Below are 20,881 nucleotides of genomic sequence, written 5' to 3' on the forward strand. Positions count from 1 at the left end.
TGAGAGCTGAAGAATGATGAGAAATTACCTAAGAGAAACAGGAGAGGCAACCCCTTGAGCAAAGGGCTGAGGCAAGAAGCTGTGGTCCCTTTCGGAAAGCACAAGAGGTTCGCCTTTCCTCTGTCCCCTCCAGCTGCCAACAAGGCCTTCCTCAGGGCCCACCCCTTCTTTGGGGTACCCCCCACTCCCCCGCCGACTCTAATTCCTAAGTTTCATAACAGCCTTATATCCTTGGAGCAGAGTTCGCAACCTGGACACCTGCTGGCTGACTTTTGTCTGCAGGATGTTTGAGAGTTTGATTTAGGGGCCAACACCTAAAAATGGGGTCATGGCATTTAAAAGTGCGAATTTCGTATGTCTCTTAAAAAATCAAAGATCTGGTGCACTGAGGCCTGTCTCCTATTCTGACAGTAGTTGCCTGGAGCTGATTAACAGGCCCCATATCCATGGGAGCCCCGGTCTCCTGTGGCCCAAGCCCCTTCTCTCCCTCCCTGTTTCACCTCTGCATGCCTGCTCTGTCTCTACCTTGTACCCACAGGTATTTGCTCTAGCACATCCCTGATTTAAGGCTTCTCAGTGTTCTCTGCTATTGCTTACGAATAATTTCTTTTCCATGAAATTGGGCCTAGTATCCCCCACTGAGAATGCACGTTTCTTCATACTTTTGACCCTTGCCATATCTTGCAGAGGTCTGAGCACTTCTTAAATGCTGATAGTTTGAGGGCCATATCAAACAGCCTGGGGTAAAGGGCAACTGGGGCCTGGAAAATGGAATTATTTGAATACTAAAATTCTGAAAAGGAGCTCCCAACATTCACATCAGTCAACACTAACTTTCTCCAAATGCCTTTCCTTACAAGCTGATAGCGTAGCATGAAGAGCATGAGTTTTTCTATGAGATCTGGAATCTACCCCAGACACCCCCATGTGTCAGCTGTGTACCTTTGGGTAATGTCCTCTAACTCCTTAACCCTCCATATCTTCATTTTAAAATGAGGATGACGATAATAATACTTACTACAGAGGGTTGTTGAGAATAATATCTCAATAATACAGAGGGTTACTATTGGGATTAAAGGAGATGAGACACGTCAAGCCCTCAGCACAGGGCCTACTAGGTTGTTAGCATTCAGTAAATGCTTAACAAAGAGAAGGAGACCAAATCCTCTTTCCTTTTGGAGGGGAATGGGGAATGGTGCTGGTGTTGATGGTGATAGTGATGACAGTGGTGATGGCCAATAAACTAAAAGGTAACAATCACCTAATTTTCTCACTGTCACCTCCTGTATCTCACTGTTCCTCCCGACTCAAGGATATTCTATTGAGAACAGAATACAAAAACTCTCATGTCTCTAGTGGGAAAAGCCCTTGACTAGAAGTTAAAAGATCTGACCTTCTGTCATAGAGGTCATAGTCAAAGTTAGTTGTTGGGAGTCATGATAATTTGCTGTGACCTTGATAAATCACTTGAATTCTCCTGTGTCTCTGTTGCCTCTTCCATACCATGAATGCCTGTGTAACTTAACACGTCTCCTCTCGTTTCATCTCCACACCAATCCTATGAGGTTGTTCCTATTCTCAACTGCTATTTCACAGATTAGGCAAAAAGAGTCTCGGAAAGGTGCCGTGTTTTTGCTAAGTCACCAGATAGCAAGCAGCTGACCTGGAATTCAAATCAAGATGTGTCTCATGCCAAAGCCGTGTTTTTTCCAACTCATCTGTGGGCCTCAAAAGGACTATGGAAGAAGTATTCGGGAAACATAAAGGAGATCCAGTAGGACATCTGCAGAGGGTGCAAGTGGGCTGAGGGGGTGTGCCTGTGTGTGTGGGGGGGTTACTGTGTGAAGATTGTTTTTGAGGCTGCGATTTTGATTCCTTGTCCGCTAAAACAAAATTAAGGAGCTGGAACACTGTGCAAAGTTAGGGATATACCCTATATATCCCTATATATAGGTTACATAAGCCCCCCACCCCCATGTCACTTCACTCCTACCTTTTCGGTGCCATTTCTTGGGTTTTCTGGTTTCACCAGGATTGATGGTGGCGCAGACGCAGGTGGTTTAGGTAGAGGCTCACTCTTGGTGGGGATTTCCTTGCCTTCCATGATGAGGGAACTGGCTGCGGATCGGATCCTGGTGTCACTGCCCCTGCTGACGCATGTGAGGGCAGGCTCCCCAGTGGGAGTGGGCTTAGGTCCCACTTCTGCCACCACTGTCGAGGGGGAGGAGGGGACCCCCTGCGGCTGGTAGAACTGGAACTGCTGAGGTCGTACGACCATGGTGGGATTGCGTCTGAGGGAGCCCACCACGAGGGCGGGGATCCCTGACTGGATGGGTCTCTGCAGGGATCCATCTGAGGAATGATATGACACAGATATCAGCATCAGGGGCCGCTGACAGCAGGTTGGGTTGGGGCTGTGTTAGCCATGTGTCCTGATATCCCAGAATAGTTAAGTGCTTTCCCCATTTGAGTGTGCTCACATTCTCTCAGGGTCTTTCAAAGGTGACCTTATTCTTTTTTTAGTGCTGTTGGCTGATGCTGGCAGGAAGTAACTGGCTAGCCCAATGTTGGGCTGTGGGGGGGGGCACCGTCAGAAGGTACATTACTTCCATTTGTCTCCTCTCTCCCTCACACACACGTACACACATGCACTCCTACTCTCTCACTTTAGGCCTAGCGGTTGGAAAGTGAAGAACCTAAAGAGACAGCTTCGCAGTGAGAAGCAACAGAGGCATGCAAACCAGAGAGGAAATGGAAGACAGTGACAGCAAAAAAGGGACAGAAAAGAGTCAGTCAATTGGGAGGAAAGTGAGGGAGGGAGACAGGGAAGCAGTGAGGATGGGAGAGGGCTCTGACCGGCTACTTGAAGAAGCTGTAGGCCTGTGGTACTGGGATGGCTTCTGTTGGGGGGGATGTGCAGGCAGGAAGGGTAAGTAGAATTCAGGGAGGGTGTGTGCAGGCAAATGTTGACACCACACAGAAGCAAATTCGGAAAGGTTCGGGCTGTGTGTGGATGAGCTTTACAAAGTCCCATGACAAGACGTTCTGGAATCAGACTTACTCCCAGGAAGCCTGGGACAAGTCAGCCCCATCCCCTTCTGGCATCTCAGCCCCTCAGGCGTAAACCGGAGGTGACAGCAGGGTCTCATGGGGCTGCTGGGAGGCTTACATCATATGATGTGTGCAGAGTGTCACCACAGTGTCTGGAACATAATTAATGCCTCATGTTTGTTAGCTCTCGTTATTGTTGGGTAAATGATAGGAAACCCTAAAAATACAAAGTCCGGGAGTGTGATTTTATCCCTTCCTTGAGTTTTATTTTGTTTTGTTTCATGAACTGAGATGATCCTCCCTCAGTAACAGGAAGTCATTCCTTTCCCTCATATTCTCTGGAAGACCGGAGACCTCCATCCCTTGGGCCTATGTCCTGTATGTGACCAGGGAACAATCAGGACTTCAGTGCACTCTGGGGGTGCGGGGACAGGAGACACACCCCTGAGTAGCACTGCCATCTGCTTCTCCATAAGGGTCTCCCAGCATTTAGTGTGCCACAGGGGATATCCAGTCAGAGATGTGAGTCCTTGTTGTAGCCTGTGGACACGTGTATGAATCAGAGTCATCTGTGTCCAGCACAGGGGGCCTGAGCCAAGGCCATGTTCCGCATTGCGACTCTTTGTCAGGCAGGATGTGAACATGAAAAACAGAACCCTCACTCAAAACAGCCAGTGCTCTCAGCTGCGGTGAGCAAGCCGGGCGCCATTTACACAAGTCTGCCCTTTCAATGCAGACATTTATTTTTCCACTGACAGCCCTATGAGGCGCACAGTCAATTCTCCTGTCATTTCTCTTTGCTGTGGGGAGATTGATAGCTTGGCCAGCCTCACCTTGGAAAAGGGGAGACAGAAAGCCTCCCGGACCTGAGAAAGTCAAAGCAGCCCTGGGCAGACAAGTCCTTAGGCTCCTGGAAATGTGTGAAAAATGGGGTTTATGCCTCATCTATTTATCTTGTTGGCTCCTGATTTCCAAGAGATTCAGTGCTTTCTTATCACATGTGCATACAAGGCAAGCAGTCAAAACTCCAAGCCAGTTGAGATCTCTGCCAAGGCAGAGGAGGAGTGTCTGAAGGGAAATGTGAGCAACTGCCAGCAGGACACAATTCCTGTGTCCACCTCCTAAGTGGTCTAGACCGAGTGTGAACACGTCAACACTGTGTCAGTTCACACAACGGATGGACCCAAGTTGACCCGTGTCATCGTAGTAGCAATAATGGTACTGAGAAGATGATCATCTTATACAAACAGGATTTCCTGAGACTCACTATGTGACAGGGACTGTGCTATCAGTCTTACATGAATTATTTTATTAAATCCGCACGATAACCCTGATGAAGTAGATACTATTTTTATTTCCATTTTACAAATGGGAAAACTGAAGACTGAAGAGGTTCAGTCACTTGCCCAAGGCTTCTGTGGTGGGATTATTGAGTATGGGTTTGTGGGGGGGGGGAGGGGAGATGCTGGAGGCAGGGGAGGAGGGAGAGGGAGGAGGTATGTGGTAGAGGTGGCAGAGTGGGAATGGTGGTCAAGCAGGTGGTCAGGTGAAAGCACTGGGAGAGGGTGGGGCTGAGATATTTGTTTTAATTTTCCTGGCATGTTCTCCTGGGTGGCGTACTGTCCCTCCCACATGTTACCTTCTTGCTCTGACTTGTCATCCTGCACTTTCATATTTAATCATCTTTTTCTTTTAAGATAGCCAGAGAGACTACAGAGCCCAGTTTAAATCAGAGGATGTAGAGTAAATCAAATTTACTTTGTGTGGCTCCTGATCTTCCAGAAAGATATGCAAATTACAGAACCTTCATGTTCTGTAAAACAATGGGTTTCAAACACTTTTTAAAATCCCTGAAAATGAAGTCTTCTGTAGAAGTTCAAAATATCGGGAGATAAAAGTATTGCCGTGTGAGCAATGTGCATGTTATACAGGGAAAAATAGAAAGTGCAGAACAGCGCAGCAGGTATGAGTAGAAGCTACTATTTATGTACATGGAAGAGCACTTGGGACAGGGGTGAAGGATAGGAAGGCTTATTTTTATCCAATATATATATATTTTTAAACCTTGTGTATATGTTAGTTAAATAAGAAAGCAAGATTTAGGGGCTTTGAGAATTGGCTCCTTAATCCTCTTTGCCTCCCCTCCCATCCCTCCCATGTTTCCCTTTTGGCACCCCAAGGGGTTCCTTGGAACATTGTTTGAGGAGCTTGATCCAGCAAGTACTTTGCTTATTCTGTCTTAACTAGAGCCAGCCTCCACCTTGGCTGTGTTCTAGTTCTATGTTGGCACTCAGGGCCGCTATCATCCCAGCCATTCAGCACACAGATATGGAGTGACCCAGGGCAGTGACCTTAAGTCGGTCTGGCTTCATCCAGGAACACCAGTCACTGTTTGGGAATGAAAAGCACCCTTTACAGAGCTTGTTTTATAGCCAAGATCTTGCTTTTGCAAAAGGCGCTCTGCCTACCCGAGAGTCCAGTCCCCCGCCTCACTTAGCTCTAGACACGTACCTCTCTGCCACCACTTACTCTTTCTCATGCTGCTCCGCCCGGCTTTCCGAAGAGAGCCCTGTCCGACAGTCCCCGGGCTGGCCGTGCTCCTCACAGGGCTGACTATGGCGGTGGGCACAAAGACGGACTTGAAGGGCCGGTTCTGCCGGGGATCACCTTCTGAAATGCTGCCTTGGGAGGACACAGAGGAGTTGGATAATGTCCATGTGGTGTAGAGACCAGGACTCCGAGAATCTGGAAAACTAGATGTCTTTCTGGTTGGTGCAAGCATTTCAAAAAGAAGAAATAAAGAAAATGCTCAGTCAAGAGTCCTACTTCAAAAACCTCTCAGCTCTCAACCATATACTAAATGTGGCCTCTCTCCACTCTCTTCTGACCCATAAATACTCCCTTTATCAACCACACAGGCTTAACTATGTTAGGCCTCACCTCCTACAGCAGGGGGTCCCCATGTGGGAGTGCTGAGGCCAGGGACAGGGTCTCACATTGAGGCCGTGATGGAACAGGAAGACTTGAATTTTGTCCTTCTCCACTCCAGCTCTGATCACTCCTGACCCCATGAGTTCAGAGCACAAGATCTAGTATGTGTTCAACTTTGTAGTTCTGATTTCTGATTTATTTACTTGACAGTTTGTGGAGGGTAGCTGGAGAGCAGAGGAAGAGGGATATGCAGACTCTGCACTGAGTGAAGAACCCAACATGGGGTTCGATCCCATGATCCTGAGGTCATGACCTGAGCAGAAACCAAGAGTTGGATGCTTAACCAACTGAGCCAGCCAGGTGCCCTACAGTTCTGATTTCTTATTCGTTCAGTGACTTTCCCACTGGGTGCTAAACTCCTTGAAGGCAGAGATTTTATATGACTCATTTTATGTCCTCTGTGTTCTGCATACATTGCTTATTAAGAAATGTTTGTTCAATGGCTTCCATGATGCTTTCGGCACTGATGCCAGTCATTTGGGCTGACACATGTTGAGCACTTACTGTACGCGGGGCATTGGGCAGCGCTTTGCCCACATTAGCCCATGGTTCTTCACAATAGCCATCTGAGGTAGGTACTATTAGTGCCACTGTATTTTCTAGGTGAGAAAACAGAGACTTCTAGTTACTTGGCCAAGCAGCTACTAGACCCGAGATCCGAACCCACTGGCCCTCTGCTCTACCACTGAACTGTACCACTGTCTACCACCGAGCACGGCCCATCCTGGCTGGTTGGAGCCTTCACTGTTTAGGTAGCAAGGAAAACCCTGCATGCTGCTTGAAAGCAAGAATCTAAAGCTAGGGGCAGGCCCTATACTTGCCTTCCGAAGAGCCTAACTTCTCAGCCTTGGGCTCTGAGTTTGAAGAATAGTATTAAAATGTTATAGAACAGCAATCTTTGGCAACTGTTTCCCACTTGCTACTCCCTGAACCCCATGGGGAATGGCTCTCACTTTACACGCCCTTCCCGCCCTTTTACGAATCCTACTCCAAGATCACAGCCCCTACCGAGTAGCCCATGGATCAGCTTGTCACTCAGTGGATGAAATAACCTGTGAACTCCCCGGGAATGACTGACTCGCCCACAGTCCTGGCTCAGAGGCGCCCTGCCTGGTGGCCTTCCTGTTAATGTCCAAAGCTTTCTCTTTGGGGAATTTCCCCTTATTTCTCCTAGTCCTTTTCTCTCTCCCTTTTGCCTAAAAAAGCGATACAGAGCCTAACAATGAGCCAGCCAGTTGTACGAAGATAGGTGAGGCATCCTTCAGCAGGCCACTCTGCCCACGAAACAGATGCAGCCAGATGCCCTGGAATGGTGCTTGCAGTGAGGGGCCTCCTACCCACAGCCGACACCCTGCCTCAGGTCCCTGGGGACATGGTCAGTGAAGGGAATGGGCTGCCCGCCAGTTAGAGCTCAGACTATATTCTGGAGCCGAGGGCTGAGCAGTGGAGAAAAATCCCCAGCACTGGCCTCCATGGCAAAGGGCTGTATCTGCCTGTCTTTTGAACGGAGGCCTCAAGATGCTGGATCCTGTAAAATGGGCTGGCAACAGGAAAGACAGTTTCCAGAACTGTTCCCAGCAGCAGCAGCAGGTACAGCAAAGAGGACAGAATACGGTTAATTAGGCCCAAGCCAGCCTTAGTCCACAAGTCCCTCCTTTGAACGACTGTTTACAGACCAAGCTACGACCTCATTTTTCTGAGCCCAGCACTAGGCCAGATTCCAGAAACTCCTACATCCCAAGTTCCCCATCCCACACTGTCTTTTGGCAAAAAGCTCAGCACTTGGCCAGCTCTTTCTTCTAATATCAAAGTACTTTGCTAACATATAGTAATAGCCCCCATGATACCTCAGACCTGCAAACATTCTGATCCTTGTTTCCCAGAAAGACTCTCTGGGTTTAGCAGGGAGGAGTGTATGTTGCCTCTGACTTGCTCCACTGTGCTGCTCTGAGTGTGCGGGTGTGTGTCCCCTCTCGTCTCTGTGATAGGAGCCTGTAAGAGCTCGCCCCATATTCGGAGTAGCATTCCGAACAGCAGTTCTGCTGTGCTAACCGCTGGCAGCAGCCTCCTGGTAAGGCGGAAGCTTGCGCCTTGGCCATCGTTGTAGAGTTCTGTGTGGACTGGTAAGAGAAATGAGGGTCGGCCCCTGTGTTGCTTTTCTCCATCCATAAGGCACCAGGAGGGCATATGTGTCTGGTGAAGGCTGCAAGAAAGAAACATCCCGGCGACTGGGCAGAAGGGAATGTGTTGGGAGGACAGGAGGGGCAGAGAGTCCACTGAAACCAGATCCGAGGGAGGCTGTCGAGAGCCCGGCAGCAGGCATCTGAGGCAGGGGTTCTGATCAGATGGTGCTGCTCGGGGTCTTGTCATGGATGGTCTTCACCCACACCCATGTTCTTTCCTCTCTGGTTCAAAGTTCTAAGCCCCAAGAGGGAGCATCAGATTGGCTGAGCCTGTTCCTCAGCTGGGGTGACAGAGGAAAGGGGGTGGGGGGGAGAAGGAGGAAGAGGAGCAGTAAGAGGAGGAGGAGGAGGAGGAGGAAGAGGAGTTGGGTTTCCTGAGCCTCTGAAAAGGGAGGAAACTTCTGCCTCCCACCAAGACTATGCATGGAGGTGGAAACCCCAAAGATGTTGGTGCTATTAGGAAGGGGTTTGGGTGGAAACCTGACTGACGTTCTGCACAGCCTGAGCCAATGGCTGTCTGCAGAATCCCGGGAAGTATGTCATGGTGGCAGACACTTAGTTGTGACCAGCCTGGCTAGACAGGTGGGCGGGGAGAGGGCCAGAGCTCTGGACAGCACAGCAGTCTCTTCCCCTCTCACTAATTAAAAGGCTCACCTGCTGAATTTGAAGTGAAAACCCTGCCATTTCGGTCAGCTCTAGTCTTTCTATAGTTAGTCCCCAAACTATATTCTTTAATGAACATAAGGAATAAGGCTAATAAGAGCAAACAAGGGGTACCTCATACTTTAGAACCCTGGCTCCTTTAGGGTTAACCCTAACCTTAACCAAGGGGGCTGGCGGCGGTGAGAAGCATCACCGCAAACAGAGAAACAAAGGTGGGGGGAAAGCCTTACGCGTACACAGAGCCAAGGAGCAGAAAGGGGCCTTGTCCATGCAGTTCAACCCCTTAGTCCTAACACAACCTGCCAAAAGTCGTGGAGACTAAGTTGACAAAGGACAACATCATTCAGCCCTGAGAGGCAGAAGGAGCTAAACCTCCCACAGTGGAAAGGGTGGTCCCAGACAAGGGTGAGCTGCTTCTAGGTAGACAAATTGGGCGTATGTCACCCATGTCTAAGATCAGTGATGATGGGACCTTTATTTGCATCAGGGGGCCATCAAGGAGAACTTCACTCTAGAAAGCACTAATCCTCTGTCACCTAAGAGCCCTCCAGAGGATATACTCTGACTGGGACTTGCTCGTCTTAGAAATGCTGGTTCCCTAGAAGCAAACACACCCTTCCATGTAAGTAGCACCTCTGTACACACATGTTCAGGATTCTATGAACTTGAGATGGGAGACAGACTCAATGGCAACCTATGGCTGACATTTCATCCACTGTCTGACATGCCGCCACCATCTTGGAGCAGGCGAGTCTAGATGTTCAGGACTTGCCTAAGGACACAATATATGTACCTAGGAGAAAAGCCAGAAGGGGGGAAAGGGAAGCTGGAGTCTTGGAATCCACTGGAATAGAATCCTACATGCATTCTAGTTACGGTAACTATTTGTTCAGCTTCTCCTAGGATAGTCTCAGTTTACACCTGCTCTCCTGGTGTATTAAAAGTGTGTGTGTCTCTCTTTTTTTTTTCTTAAATGTGTCCTAGTTTGGGTGACAAATTATAGGGTCACTGTGATTCTAAAGGATATTTTTCCAGTAGAATTACCAGGACTTTGGGCTAAGGCCTGACGCATAAGCAAACCCCCTAGTAGTAGACATGGTCCCTAGAGAATTCATGTCATGGAGGAAACAGTCATAAGTGAGGGTGGGTATCCTCCTTGCTCTTCATTGGCTCCTCTAGGCCATCCCCCCCCCGCCCCCACCCCACCAGCTTTGCTTGGTAGTATCAGACTCTATCACCTGCCACTCTACCTTGTCACCCTTTCCTCTCTCAACCTCTCCCCTCATTTCATGAAGATTTTAGTTTCTGGCTCACCATCATTCTCTCCGACGCAACTGATCCTACCGTGATGATTTCATCTAGTCCCAGGGCTTTAAATACCATCTCAGGCCCAGACCTTCTTCCTTAAAATGCTGGGCTTATGTACTCAGCCATCTGCCAACACCTCTACTGGGATTACTAACAGGAATCTAAGACGTAATCTGCTGCCAGCTGAGCTTCTGCTCCCGGCCCCCACCTCTCAGAACCAGTTCCTCTCAGTTTTCCAGAATCTCTCAGTAGAAGGCAACTCCATTTTCCAGTTACTCAGGGCAAAAAAATGAGGACTCACCTCGACTCTTCTATTCCTTCACACCCAATATTTCATTTGTCAGAAAATCCTGCTATGACTACCTTCAAAGTGTACCCAGAATTTAACCTCTTCTCCCTGCCTCCATGGCCGACACCTTGGCTCAACTCACCCTCACCTTTCCCCCACATTATTATAATATCCTTTTAATTAGTCTCTGGGCTTCCATGTTTCCTTTCTACAGTTTACTCTCAATCCAGCAACTAGAGAGATTCTGGTTAAAATGTTAAGTTAGATCGTGTCACTTTGATGCTCAAAAGCCTGTGATAGCATGAAAGCCGAATTCCTCATCATGACTTTGGAAATTCTAGATGATCTGGCCCACCTGTTACCATTCTGACCTCATCTACCACTGACGTCCCCCTCACTTGCTCTGATTAGTCCTACCGCCTTCAGATCCTTGCCATTCCTGTGGCGTGGAGTACACCCGCCTCGTTTTCTTCCCTCTTCCTTCTCAGTAAGGCCATTCCTGACCAACATATTACAATTTTAATCACCACCCCCAACCCCACCGCAAATTCTATCCTGCTTTTCTGATTTTTCCTCTTAGCCCCTGCCGTTAACACACCGTATATGTTACTTATATATCCTGTTTATTGTCTGTCTGTCCCACTAGAATGTACGCTCCAGTGGGCAGAGATTTTGTGTATTTTGTTCTCTGGTGTTTCTCCAGTGCCTAGAAAGGTGCCTGACACATAGTTTGTGCTCAATAACTATTTGTGGAAAGAATGAACTAAAGCCTCAGTTAAAGACACACTTAGTTTGCCAATGGAGATTTTGTAACTTTCTAACAAATTCCAAGAACCTTCCTTTGAAGAAAATGACTTCTCCTCCAACCTTCTGCCATGTGAAGAAATCATTTTATATAAACCTGGATCTAAGGAAACCCAGAGTTTCCCCCATACTCTTCCTAGAAAGGGTCTCCCACCTCACCGGCCAACCTTATTGAAAAAATTCTATGCCTTAGAAAGTGTAGCCTTTTGTGGCACCAAAGCCTTCTAAGTTGCATCCACTGATTCACTGCCCCCTCAGGACACAGATTTCCTATCTGCACAGCCTGTTGTGGTCCCTCTGACCCTTGTCTTCTACAGCTTAACCCTAGTTTCTCTATCAGTTTCTCCTGTGGTATACTTTTCTATCTCCTCACCATCCTTGTTGCCCTCCTCCGGACACCGGGCCCCACCTACATGAAGGTCCCCCAAACTGGACATATGACTCCAGGTCTGACCCCCAGAGAGTACAATGGGTTATCACTTTGCTCGGAGGTATGTCATAAAGCCAGCATTTGGTGTGTGGTGATGGCCTCACTGCCTTGTGACACGCTGTGCCTGGCCTGGTGTGGGGTGGAGGGAGGAGGAGCCATGGGCAGTGCTGGGACTGGGTGCATCTCTAGTCACGGTCCGAGCAGCCAGACAAAGCAGAAGTGTCAGGGGTGCTGGAGAATGGAAAAGGTTGGGAAGACTGTGAGGGACTCAGACCTCTAGGGTAACCCGCCTGTGGCCTGGGGTGTGGATGGACAGGTGGTGGACTGAGTCACAGAAACTTGCCTACTGGCCTAGTGTCCCAGGAAGTTTCCCGAGATGCTCTGAGGGTCTTCTGATGGTTGCAGGTTCCCATTATTTGATTAGATGTGAGCATCAGGGGGTGGGATGTGAATGGATTTGGGGGGTTTGTACAGTAGAAAACCTGAAATCCCGTTCTTGAGCTTAACTATGTATATTGCTTTCCTCATCTGGAAAATACTATCTACCGTATGGGAAGGACTCTTGGGCACAGGCCATGAGGTAAACGTTGAGAAAGTGCTTGTAAAATGTGAAGAGCTATAACAAAGATAACTTGTTACTATTAAAGAAAATAAAGTGTTAGGGCGTTACTAGGGCTACTTCTTGGCCCACACTCTGAAGGAGCACCGAGTCCTTCAGCGATGCAGCCTACAGATGGCCCCCGGCCTTGGTGATCTGACCTCTGTTGCCTGAGAACAGAGGGGACGCACCTGAAAATGGGGATGACATAGTTGTTGGGGAAGATGCCGACCCTGCCAGTGACCAAGGAGACGCCCCTGAGCCAGCCGTCCGGGTACTTGCCCAGGACCCTGATGCCTTCTCCCTTCTGCAGGTCCAGCTCGTCCGGGCCATGGGCTGAGTAGGAGTGCAGGGCTACAAACCTGGGGAGACAGGGGAACTGGTGAAGAAGGCGAGCATGTCTGGTAGAGAGACATGGAACCAGGAGAGGGCAAAGGGAAACGGAACCTCAGGGACCCTGTCCCCTGCATCAGTGCTAACAAACTTCTTTGGGACGGAAACGTGGTGGGGAAGCAGCCATGGAGGGACACACATCCCTGCCCTCCCTGACTCCCGCGTCCTCCACAGAGTGCCACACAGCTGGGAATCACTAAGCTAGGCTACCGAAGCATTTTGACTATAGGGAGGCCGGCCTAAGAAAGAGACAGGAGTTGGTGACCAGCAATTAGTGGCAGAGCCGGGTCTCAAACCTAGAAGTGACGGCTCTGCTCAGGGTGCTTTTTCATACCGCTCAGAGTTACCACCCAAGAAAATGGCTGTAGCCACAAATTAAGGGAAAGGAGAAGGCACAAGCCTCTCTGATCTACTCCCTTTCCTAAGAGTGAGAACATGTTTGACCCCCAGGAATGGCCCAAGGAGCTAGCTTAATGTAGGCAGGGACGTGGATGGACACTGGGAATTAGAAGGTAGGAGGTGATTGTTTGTGAGCACACAGTGGAATCCTGGCTGCATGGCGGGCTGGAGGGGATAGGGCTTAGGATATTGCAAGACATCCCCGGGATAGAGCAGTGACTTTCACTCTACAGTCTGCACAGGCGTCAGGCAGCTAAATAACACCCAGGTATGAGTCGGGAGGTGAAGACACTAGCGAGGCTGTGAAAGTGAGAATATCTGCTGAGTAAGAGCATTAAAAAGAAGCCACGTTGGCTTGCCAGATTCAGGTTACTAGAGTATGGCCTCAGGCTGGACATCAAGAATTCCTTCTAGACTCCAAGGGGTATGAGACACCGGAAGGCTTTATTAAAGGTGCTGGGGGCGTGTTCTCATCCTCAAGCTTGTCCCACTCTAAAATGCTATATTTTCCGCTGATCCTAAAACAATATCTAATTATGACCCAACATTCTGAATCTAAAGGAAGTCAGTAGAAATTGCTCACTATCCAACCTCCCAGCAGTGTTTTCGTGTATACGCTTCTGGTATCTTTCTACTCTTATAAAATAACGAGCTAGGTAGACAGAGTTTGCCAGTTCGGGTTTTTCAGCATTATTTCCATTGAAGGATATGAAGGAAGGGGAGCTCTTGTCTCTCTGGATGGGCTGGTTTGGGAGTGGTGATGCTTGGCGGCACGGGGATGGCCAAGAGGACCCCTCCGGCCAGGACCTGGAGGTGGAGGGCTGAGCTTGTTACTCACATGTTCGCTGAGAGGTGTTGCTGGGAGCCAGGCACACTGAGGATGGCCGTGGAATGTCCCGGGGAGGCCGGTACAGGGTGGTAAGTGCTGACCTACATAGACAGAAAAGACAGCCAAGCAGAACCGGTGAATGCCACAAGCCAGGCCCACAGCAGAGCTGCTGCCAAAAGGCCTGACACAGCTGAAAACCAAGAGCCATGCCCAGTGCCACCCAGCACGCATCTTTGCTGTGGTTTGGGGCTGTGGGCAGAGCGGGGTGGGGCTAGACTGGTTTATGGCCTGCCGGGCTGGCATGCCGGGGCTGCTTTCCAAAAGACTGCTGAGATATGGCAGAAGATGAAGACTCATCCAATTTCCAGTCAATGGGGCACTGCCAGGCTCCTTGATCTCCCCCATCCCATCCGCCCCCCCTGCTTCTTCCCACCCCCTCCCAGTACACTCAGCCGCTCTATGGAAATGTACTCTCAGAAGACATGATGGCTGCTAATGAGAACGTAACTCTGGCCTTTTAAGTGCTTTAAAAGTACCAGCTAATTTAATCCTTACTAAAGGTACTATTATCATCCCTAATTTTGGATGAGAAAGTGAGGGAAAGATCACCCAATTAGTAAGAGATCAAATTTTACACCAGGGTGATCTAGGTCCTGAGCCCACACTCTTACTAGTGCTAGTATTAACTCACACACAGACACACCAGTTTATCCAGTGACTTAAGGAAGGTGAATATGAATAGTGTTCACTTTGCCAGGATGAAAGAGGGAGCGACAGTGCTAGACACACCCAGAAACTACCCTCTTGGCACCCTGCCTGTGTGCCCTATGTCCTTGCTTGCTTCCTTCTTGGCACCTCTCACAGAGGTGACTGCCCCCGCGACCAGACTGTAAGTTCCACGATGGCAGGGACTCGATCTTGTTTATCCTTGTCTTTTCTATGTGTTCAGTATGTACTTGTAGTTAAAGTACAACTAAATGAATGGGAAGGTATTCCTACCCAGTAGACCAAGGACTGATGTAATCTCAACCATCTCCATGTCACCCAGAGTAAATACATTCAGTCTACCTTTGGTTAGCCCCCCTGAGTGAGGGTAACTATGTATATGTGCCTTTTTGGGACCATGCTTTTCAGGTACAACTCTTGTTTGTGTATGTGTGTTTGGGCAAGAGGGAAAGCATTATTGAGTGCACGTGTCTCTGGTTCTGCATGGATGTTTGTTCACAACCCATGACAACTGTACGCACTTGCGCGACAGCACTGGTCTGTTGCGTGTCTGACTGCGTTCACACATGTGAGTCTGCGGGTGGATATGCATGTGTACTGTGTGTGACTATACAGGAGCCTGTGATTATAAATGTCTGTGCGTATGTGCGTGAGCTCCAGGGGTATGCACCGGTATGCATGACTTGGTAGTTTTATGTGTGTTCTTTATTGACAATTGTCTAAATATATGTGTGCTATGTATATATGTTTGACAGTTTGAGGATATAGTTATAGGATCAGAAAAACATTCCAGTCAGATAAGAACAAGGGTTGGAGAGAACGTCTCATATAGTTGTTGGTGGGAAGGAATGTAATATGGTGTTGCTCCTTTGGAAAACAGTCCGGTGGTTCCTCAAATGATTAAACAGAATTAGCATTAGACCCAGCAAGCCCACGCCTAGTACACACCCAGGAGACATGAAACTGTACCACATAAAAACTTATACATTAATGTTTAGAGCAGCATCGCTCACAATAGCCCAAAGGTGGAAATATCCCAAGTGTCCATCGACCAATGAATGGATGTGGTGTATGCCCGATGGAATATTATTCAGCCATAAAAGGAATGAAGAATTGATACATGTTAGAACATGGATAAACCTCAAAATCTTTATGCTAAGGGAAAAAATTCAGATACCAAAGATCATATTATATAATTCTACTTACATAAAATGTCCAGCATAGACAAAATCTATAGATACAGAGAGTAGATGAGGGTTGGGGACAAGAAGGGTTATGGGAATGGTAGTTAATGAGTACACAGTTTCTTCTGGAGGTGATGAAGTGTTGTAAAGTTGTGGTAATGGTTGTACATATCCATGAATATACTAAAAAATACTAAATTGTACACTTTAAAATGGGTGAATTGTATGGCAGGTGAAGTATATCTAAGTAAGCTCTTAAAAAAAATTCCAGTTACTCCTATCCAGCGCTAATACTGCGTAAAGTGCTCTGAGCTTTGCAATCAAACACTGTCACACCAGTTCTCTTAAACAGAGAAGACAAGTTGCCAGCTTTGGGCTAGGCTGCTCCTTCCCTGTGACAAGGCAGGATAAATCCCTGCTGGGCTGGGGAGATGTGCCAAGGGAGAGCCTTGTTACGCGAACAATTAATCTTATGTTCTTGGAGATGGCTGGACCACTGATTAATAAGCAGGATGCACTTCACTTCACACCCGTGACTTTCCAGTGTTGTGTTTGAGTAAAAAGCCCTTCTATCTGTAAACATGATTAATCATTTAGGGAGGAGGAAGATGCCAGAATGCAAAGCCATCCCTCCATGACTTTTTACTTCCCTAAGTCTTCATCTGGTGGGGGTGGGGGGTTCTTCCCCCTTTTTGGAACTCTAAACCTAGGCAGGACTGAGATCAGTGGGCTTGTGATGGAATGCTTTCTGATACGGAATGGGAACTGAGGCCAGATTCTCAGGTTTTGAGGTGTCCTGGCAGAGAAGGGAGAACATGTGCGGACAAGGAGGAAAGAGGCAAAGGAGGAGGGAGGGAAGGGGAGATCATGGACAACTCTGGGGGTAGGGGTGTGTTTCTCAAGAACTGGGACGGGGACCCAGTGGGAGAAAGAAGTAGAGCCAGAAGGCTAGAGGAAGGAAGGAAGAAAGAAGAAAAGGCAGATGAAAAAATATCAGAAAAACTCTTAGAACCCATTAAGACAGCAAACAACCCAATCTAAAAATGTGTAAAGACGCCACAACAGAAGATATATGGAGTGGCCAAGAAGGACTTGAAAAGATGCTCAACATCAGCAATTATGAGGAAAATGTGAGGTAAAACTACCATGAGATACCACTACACACCTATGAGAATGTCTAGAATTAAAAAGACTGACTATACCAAGTGTTGGTGAGAATGTGGAGCAGCTTTAATTCATATACTGCTGGTGGGAATGTAAAATGGCGCCACTGCATTGGAAAACAAGTTGGCCATTTGTTATAAAGTTAAATATACACTTATCACACTACTCAGCAATCCTACTCACAAGTAGTTATCAAAGTAAAATGAAAACATATGTCTGTCCAAAGACTTGTACTTGAATGTTCTCAGTGACTTTATTCATTTTAGCCCCGGACTGGAAACAACCCAAATGCCAATCAACAGGTAAAAGAATGAACTGTGTTATAATCACAATGGAATAGTCCTGGGTCACACATGCAATGGCGTGGGTAAATCTTAATATCATCTTAAGTAAAAGAAGCAGGACACATAAGACTACATATGACATTCTTAAAAATGCCCAAATTATAGTCACAGAAAATGGAGCGTTGCCAGTGGTCAGGGGTGAGGGGAGAGGACTGACTGCAAAGGGAAACAAGAAAACTTTCCAGGGTGATCGAACTGTTTTGTATTTTGATTTTGGTCATCATCACATGCCTTTATACCTTTGCCAAAAGTCACTGAACTGTATCCTTAAAATAGTTGAACTTTATTGTATGTGACTATAGCTCGATAAAGCTGATAAAACATAAGACAAATATTATCTAGTTGGCAGGAAAATCCAAGTAGCCCGAGCTTGATCCAGCCTAAGCCCTGGGGCTGGTCAGAGGAAGGGACAGGCGTGCTCAGCTTGTTGATGAACAGCTAGCAAGTGACCCTCATGGCAGAGGGCCACCTGAATACGAGAGAAATCAAGAATGGAAACCTAGGGATCAGACACAATCTCAATAAAGCCCAAAGAAAAATGAATGAATGAATGAACGAATGAACGAACACATGAATGAACAAATGAAGTGATAGGAAAAGAGAGCAACATAAAAACAGAGAAGAGAGAAACTGGCTAGGAAGGAGGACAGAGAGAATAAGACAGAAATGAAGGTCCCACCAGGTAAATTGTGACAACCAGGCAGATGGCCAACTTCTAAGGAGGCAAGTGTGTTCCTGTCACAAGACTGAGTGAACGGGCCTCTGGGGGGTAGTTGCCTGGGGTCAGTTGTTACCTCAGGTCCCTATGCCACAGGGGACCTGAGGCCAGACACGAGGTCTTCCAGCAACTGGGGCTTCCTGGCACAGCGTTTGTGGGCTTGAGCAGGGTCAGACAGAGGGTGCATATTTGAGGGTGGGATGGAGATTTCTGCTACAATCTAAAAACATTTTTTCCTTTTTTTTTTCTTTTTTGAAGGAAATGACTCACTTAGAAGAAGCCTTTATCAGTAGCAGAAGAATGCGTAGCTGTGTGCTTCTGGGCTTTTCTGGGTCTTGAGGTGTTATATGAGGGAGGAAGCAGGCACAGAGTCTGGCACAGAGTTCCTGCAACATTCTGTGGGCCCGGCGCCTGCACCAGCGGCCACACAAGGTGCGCAGAATGTGGCTCCATCTCAGGAGTCTGGAGTGCAGGTCTAGCTTAGTATTCAGGCGTGTGATTCTAGCACTTGCCAGGGTTTGTGATTGGGGCAAGTGATGCAATTCTGTGGGTCATCCATGTCCTCATCTGTAAAATGGGAGCAATAATGGCTGTTGTCTCAGAGTTGTTATGAGGATTAACAAAAGTAATCCATGTACATTATTGAGCACACTGTAAGAGCTCAATAAATGCTACTTATTTCGATCAGGAAAGAGATTAGCGGCTGCAGGGGGTGGGGATCGGATGGGTGGAGCATTGATCTCCTTTTATGCGACAGCTCTGCCAGGTCTGAACTGAAAGCAGGACCCAGGCATGTGGTGGGGGGATGGGAAGAAGCAACCCTATTCTTCTGGAGGAGCATGTCCCCAGCTCTCCAAAATGTCTGTTTGCTGTCCTCCTCCAACCCACACTGCGGTGCTCAGCTATTTCCTGTAGGGCTCATGCCTTTCGGTAACTTAGTGGGCATGGGGTGACTGTCTTCCTCAAGAGCAGGAACTACTCTGGAGCCCGTTGTGTCCTGCATCTCTGTATGCCTAGGAGCTAACAAGGGCTTCAAACCCACGGAGTTCACTCAGGGTTAGGAGAAGGCTGCCTTTTAGAGACAGAAAATTAGGTATTATATGACAGTGTCTGTACCCACCACTGTGGATAATCTGGAGTCGACTATCCAACTTTATAAAGTTAAAAACTCATTCCCTGGTATGGATTAAAAGAGTCTTAAGAGCTGCATTCAGCAATTGCAACCTGTGGACCTTATTTGGTCCTAGCACTGGGGTTAATGCCGCAAACAAGGCAGTGAAATCCATAATTATATGAGCATGACGTGTGCTGGGGTGGGGTGGGGTTCAAGGAGGTCTGGGTGCTGCCAGGAGAACCTTGCTTTGAGCTCCAAGAGGTTATCGCACTCTCATGCTGTGAAATTCCAGTGCTAACTTCTACACCATCCTCACAGTCATCCTCCCCATTCCCCTTTCCAATGAGGAAACAGAGATAAGAAGTTTACATGATTCTGTGGTCAGATCGGTGGTCCGGTGGACACTGGAAGCAAGAACCCCAGGGTCTGAGCCCTTTCTGTAGGACACCAATGTTAACACTTTTTTTTTTTTTAAACATTTATTTATGTAGTTTAGAGAGAGAGAGAGTGAGACAGACCATGAGTGGGAGGGAGAGAAAATCTCAAGCAGACTCTGTACTGAGTGTGGAGCTCAAGGTGGGGCTTGATCTTGAGATCATGACCTGAGCTGAAACCAAGAGTCGGACACTTCACCAACTGCGCCGCTCAGGTGCCCCAACACTTACCATTTCTATATTTCAATATGGCTAAAGGTGTCCTATATAGGTGGTAGGAAAAAACCATCGTGCCATAATCAGCGCTCTGTTTATATGCTCACAGATACGTCACATCCGTGATGACTACCGGCCATCCGGTCCAGTGCCTCATGTAATGTGGAACAGATCTGAAGGCTGGCAGAATAGTGTTATTTTTTATTTTTCCTCTTCCTTCTCTGGCAGAACCAAGGTCCCAACAGTATCAGGGCCCCTTCTGCCAGACTGCTCTTCCTTTCCATCTCTGTCAGAGCCAGCTCAGCCTGATGAGCAAGGAGTGGGCTCCCAGTGCTGTTTATTTGTCCTGTGAGTAAAAACACTGTCTGAGAAAGAGAACTCATTTATGAGTTGGCAGCAGGTCCCTTTAGGCATACCTCAAAAAACACCCCCAACTTCTCAAGTACAAATAGGTCAGCAAAGTACCTGTGACGACTACTGAGTTTATGTCTCCTCGGTAGTCATCAAAGCCTGGAATATTCCCTGTGATCTGGCTCCTGCTTCACCTTACTATGTTCCCCCTCACTTCCTCACCTCCTTCAGACGTGGGTCTTTTCTCAGCTCTCTGAGCAGGTCACACTCACTTTCTGCCTCCCCTGATCTTTGCAGACCCCTCAGCCTCAATCTCTGCTCTGCTACTTTCCTTTGAAAACATTTTTTTTAAATTTATTTATTTGTTAGAGAGAGCGAGCGAGCAAGCACAGGCAGACAGAGTGGTAGGCAGAGGCAGAGGGAGAAGCAGGCTCCCCGCCGAGCAAGGAGCCCGATGTGGGACTCGATCCCAGGACGCTGGGATCATGACCTGAGCCGAAGGCAGCCGCTTAACCCACTGAGCCACCCAGGCGTCCCCCTGCTACTTTCCTTTGTTAGGGAAATTTTAAATGATAAATATATTCTGCATACAAATAAGTGTATATAATTTTATGTATCACTGAAAGAATAATAAAACTAACACCTGTATACATACCATCCAATGTAAGAGACAATAAAAATAGAAATTGAAT

At 47.7% G+C, this 20,881-nt stretch overlaps 1 protein-coding gene across 5 annotated transcripts in view; it reads right to left on the bottom strand.

The window, feature by feature from the left end:
* The window catches only part of SH3RF2 (SH3 domain containing ring finger 2), a 126,617-nt gene that overhangs the window by 17,899 nt on the left and 87,837 nt on the right, over positions 1-20,881 (bottom strand). For 2 of the 5 annotated variants that reach the window (XM_080803647.1, XM_080803646.1), the window contains exons 6-9: positions 13,948-14,039; positions 12,509-12,679; positions 5,581-5,816; positions 1,994-2,352 (exon numbers count right to left, since the gene is read on the bottom strand). In XM_080803647.1, coding sequence (XP_080659773.1) covers positions 1,994-2,352; positions 5,581-5,816; positions 12,509-12,679; positions 13,948-14,039 — 858 coding nt within the window. Of the gene's footprint in view, positions 1-1,993; positions 2,353-5,562; positions 5,817-12,508; positions 12,680-13,947; positions 14,040-20,881 lie in introns of all 5 variants that reach the window. The other 3 variants (XM_080803648.1, XM_080803650.1, XM_080803649.1) reach the window with 3 other exon arrangements.

Source organism: Martes martes (genome assembly GCF_963455335.1).
Source record: "Martes martes genome assembly, chromosome: 5".
Classification (NCBI taxonomy): Eukaryota; Metazoa; Chordata; class Mammalia; order Carnivora; family Mustelidae; genus Martes; species Martes martes.